This window comes from Hippoglossus hippoglossus, chromosome 9 (genome assembly GCF_009819705.1).
Source record: "Hippoglossus hippoglossus isolate fHipHip1 chromosome 9, fHipHip1.pri, whole genome shotgun sequence".
In the NCBI taxonomy this organism is placed as follows: domain Eukaryota; kingdom Metazoa; phylum Chordata; class Actinopteri; order Pleuronectiformes; family Pleuronectidae; genus Hippoglossus; species Hippoglossus hippoglossus.
This window is the reverse complement of record NC_047159.1, coordinates 21,390,817-21,395,297: the sequence shown is the minus strand read 5'-3', so window position 1 is coordinate 21,395,297 and position 4,481 is coordinate 21,390,817. Positions and strand designations below refer to the sequence as shown.

Genomic DNA, 4,481 nt, shown 5'->3' with positions numbered 1-4,481 from the left:
TCTATCAGTAGGCATCTGCTCATATCATAGAGTGTTCTCCACCCTCTCTCTGCAGTGCCATTTTGGTGGGGTGAGTAAGGCGCAGACATCTCATGTCTAATTCTATTTTTTGTTACCAGTGCCTGGAAGTCTCGACTTGTAAACTCAGTGCCGTTATCTGAACGGATACACTTGACTTCTCCATAAGGAGCTATGTCTGCTAAGAATCTTTCTGTGGCCTGCACTGTATCACTCTTGGACTTTAGAAAGTATACAAGCATAGTGCCTGAGTAGTCGTCTGTAAAGGACTGTGCATATCTGTGTCCTTCTATGCTTGGTGTCCGCATGGGACCGGCTAAGTCGGTGTGGACTAGTTCTAGGGGCTTCTTTGCCTTCCTATCTGGCTCCTTATTTCTTGTCTGGGTGAACTTTCCCTGTGTACACACATCACATATCTGATCCAACCCTACTGCACCTCCCTTAATCTCCATGCCCTTCACAACACTTTGCAACCTTTTCACATCTTCATAATTAAAATGACCCAATATTTCATGCCACGTTTGCATATCATGACATACTTTACATTGATCAACATCCTTCTCAACAGTTGGTAAGTAATACAAATTTGCATTCTCATGAATGTCAAACCTGCTACCATCCTTGGTAATCATGCGACTGTCCCCCTTTTTGAAAGTGATTGTCGCTCCTCCATTTGTTGCTCTTGCCACTGAGAAGATGTCGTGTGGGTACGATGGCATGTAGAGCGTATCTCGTAGCTGCGCTGTGTGTTGTCGTCCTGCGTTGTCTAGAAGATGTATCACTGCTGTTCCTCTCTGTTGTGCTATTCCACTGCACTTGTTTCCGTCTGCTAACTCCACTGAGTGGGTCTCTGACTGGAACGAGTTGTCAAAGCTCTGGAACTTGTTGATGTCATTCACGATGTGGGAAGTCGCCCCCGCATCCACCATGATGCCTTTCATTTTCACGTTACCTGGTGGTCTATCACTCTTAACATATTTGGCCTTGAAGAGGTGGTCTTGGTCGCCACCTTGCTCCTCTGCAACTTTTCTGACGCCATCTTGTCCCCCCTTTTTCTTACAAAGTGATTCTGCATGCGTATTGTTCTTACAGTAATTGCACCACACTTTTTTGTAACACTTTCTCGCCTTGTGTCCCTTTATTCCACACTTGTAGCAAGTAATGTTGGCATCTTCTTCTTTTCTGTTACTGTGTGGCTTGCTGTGGCCTCCGCCCTGTCTTGTATACGTTTTCATCACATTATCTGTAGTTGGTTCTGTCATTTTCATTTTCTCTGATTCCTCATAGACTCGTAGTCTTCTTTTGAAGCCTGCAAACGTAACGCTATCTTCATTTTGTGTCACATGGACGGCTAGCGGCTTGAACGAGTCTGGTAGCCCGCTTAGCGTCATGGCTACGATCAGTCCATCACTCATGGTTTCTCCTGCCTCTCTTAATGCTGTAATGATGTTTTCTGCTCTTAATAAATAGTCAGTAACAGTCTCGCTGTCTGCCATACGAAGCTTGGTTAATGATGTGTACATATTTATAATCCGTGGCTTGCTCTTCCCTGAATAATGTTCTTTAAGTATACGCAGGCCTTTCCTGCCATCATCAGCAGCCTCGTGTCTGATTAGCGATAGGCTTTTATCGTCTATTAGCCTTACCAGCTCGGCATAGCAGTCGGCATTCTTCCATCTGTCTTCATCACTCGCTTCATCTGGTTCTCGTAAGATAGTCTCCTTTAACTTCAGAATGTGTAAGCAGCTTAGGAACCGCGTTTCCCAAAGGTCAAATTTCTCCTCAGACCCGTCGAATAAAAGCTGGGGTGCTGGAACTCCTGTTGCTCGGTTAGCCATCTTATCTTCCCGTCAATTTCTTCTAGCTTCTTCTTTTGCTAGCTCTCACGTTATACGTCGCATTAAACTTATTCACGCTCGCTTATCTTCAACCCTGGGCCCATAACCTGTTAAGTTATCTGACTTGCGCAGGTATAACTTGGCGTGAAAGTATAAGCGGAGCGTCTTCTTTATAAGTATTTATTCCTTACATGTGCACCGGCTATATTCATCCGTCTCTCTGCACAGCATACAAGTGAACTTAACGACATACACGTCATATACACAGGTATGAGAAACCGTAACACCTCTAATATATCAACCAATGCTATTACCGTAATACATTGATAAGAGCGTTATCTATAATGATAATTTAACAATATCATAAAATATGTCATTTATATCGTTTTAAATCATTTTTCAGTGTGTTTCCTGGCGCGATACGCTCGCGGCGAGCGGAAAAAATAGACTTTCCCAGAGCCTCTCCCTTCTTTAACATTCGCCGACCCGTCTTAGATTGCGGCTCACAAACATCCTCTTTTTTAAAATGCCGTTTACAAACACAGACTTACGTCAGCACCACTGTGTGCATATAGCCTATTGCACTGAGGAGGGTGCCAGCAACAAACTGTTGAGGAATTTTTGACCATCCATACACATGACCATCCATACACATGAATTCCACACATACTCCCTTCTCTCTCCAATCAATACCCAAGGTCAGGTTATAGATAAAGGGTCAACTAACAGTATATTATAGTGTCTACGCTCAGGGACTATCATTTCTAACTCAGATGCGCCAGACGGAGAGGCACCAACTCTAACTCTTTTGCGTATAACACCACTAGCAAGACGCAAGGACACAACGTGATTTAGGCATGCATGCTTTAGTCCAGTGGTTCTCAACTGGTCTGGCTTCAGGACCCACCATCACCCCTTAATGATAAGCCGCAAACCCAAATCAAGGAAAATGTTCAACTTCTCAAATTTATTTAATGAAAGATGGTACAGTTTGAGCCTGAGATAGTACAGAATATCACAGTATGCCAACACAAAAAAACAAGTTTAATGATAAACCAAAACGACCAGCAGGTGGCAATGCTAGAGAGGGAAATATTCCCTTTTACACTCAATTAGCTGCATTTTAATTAAAAAACAAAAAGTGCATCTTAACCCTCGTGTTGTTCCTGGGTCGGATTGACCCAGAGTGTGTGTGTGTGTGTGTGTGCGTGTGTGAGTGCGTGTGTGATCATACGCAAGCCCTGGCCGGTCAGGGTTAGGGTTAGGGTGACCCAAGGATTGTCATTATCCAATTCTCCTGGGGTAATTGAGACCAATGGATTGTCATTCTCGATTGTCATGGGAGGGGTCATTTAGACCCCCAGAGAGGGCGCTGTGGTGCTCTGTGGGGTCATTTAGACCCACACCTGATTCCAATTGAAATCAAGGGGGGTACATTAGACCCACATATAAGTCTCAGTGTGCCACTCTCTCACGGACCATGGCACGATGTCGCGTCAGGAGCGTTTAACCAGAGAACAGGTTCTCCAACAGCTATTCTCCCAGCAACCATCCTCTGAACCCGAAGAGGACGCGAAAGAGCCAGACCAAGAAGCGCACGGACAAGGAGATGGAGAAGCAGACCGAGAAGCAGACAGAAAAGCAGACCGAGAAGAAGACAGAGAGGACAGAGACGACGGCGACGAAGACGACGACGGTGACTATGAAGACGACGACGGTGACGAAGACTACGACCCAGTGGGTGATGCTTCTGCAGATTCTTCATCCTTGGAAGAAGAAGAAGAAGAAGGAGGACAAGACCACGGCGACACCACCACCACCACCACAACCACCACCGGACTCGTGGAAAGAGAGACCTTCCCGTCAAGAAATGGGGAAATAACATGGTCCTCGAGGGCGTACGGCCGAAAGGAGGGCCACTGCTCCTCCTCCTCCTCCTCCTCCTCCTCCTCCTCCTCTTCCTCCTCCTCTGCTGCGGCTCAAAGCGGGGTCCCCCGGGGCCCCACGATCCACACGACGTCCCGCACCGGTGACCTAGCCTCGACATTCCGCCTGTTCATCACACCGACGGTAGAGAACATCATCCTGGAGATGACGAATCGGGAGGGTCGTTGAAAATACGGCGACGAATGGAAAGGGATGGACGAGACCGACCTGCGCGCCTACGTAGGGCTGCTGATCTTAGCGGGCGTGTACAGGTCCCGGGGAGAGGCCGCCGCCAGCCTGTGGGACGCCGAGAGCGGCCGGGCGATATTTCGTGCCACGATGCCCCTAAAACTCTTCCACACGTACTCCAGACTGCTGCGCTTCGACGACCGCGAGACGAGACGCACGAGACGAGCCGCGGACAAATTGGCGGCCGTGCGAGAGGTCTGGGATGCGTGGGTGTTGCGGCTACCGCACCTCTACAACCCGGGGCCCGAAGTGACCATGGACGAGCAACTGGTTCCGTTCAGAGGTTAGTCTTTTTAAAAAAAATATTATTATTATGTTATGTTATGTTATGTAGATAACATAGCGGCTGCTAGTCCTCGTCCTCATCTCCTCTCATCTCTTCTCCTCCTGTTTTTCTCCCTAGGCCGGTGTCTGTTCCGTCAGTACATGCCCAGCAAGCCGGCGAAATAC

The 4,481-nt window shown here is 47.5% G+C and overlaps 1 protein-coding gene across 1 annotated transcript; it reads right to left on the bottom strand.

Annotated features, from left to right (window-relative positions):
- Nucleotides 1–476: 476 nt before the first annotated feature.
- Nucleotides 477–1,891, bottom strand: LOC117768348 (copia protein). Its single transcript, XM_034596619.1, has 2 exons — nt 703–1,891; nt 477–568 (listed from the first exon to the last, which is right to left on the bottom strand). The coding sequence occupies exons 1-2, from the start codon at nt 1,854–1,856 to the stop codon at nt 559–561; spliced, it is 1,164 nt and encodes a 387-aa protein (XP_034452510.1). The 5' UTR covers nt 1,857–1,891; the 3' UTR covers nt 477–558.
- Nucleotides 1,892–4,481: the final 2,590 nt, after the last annotated feature.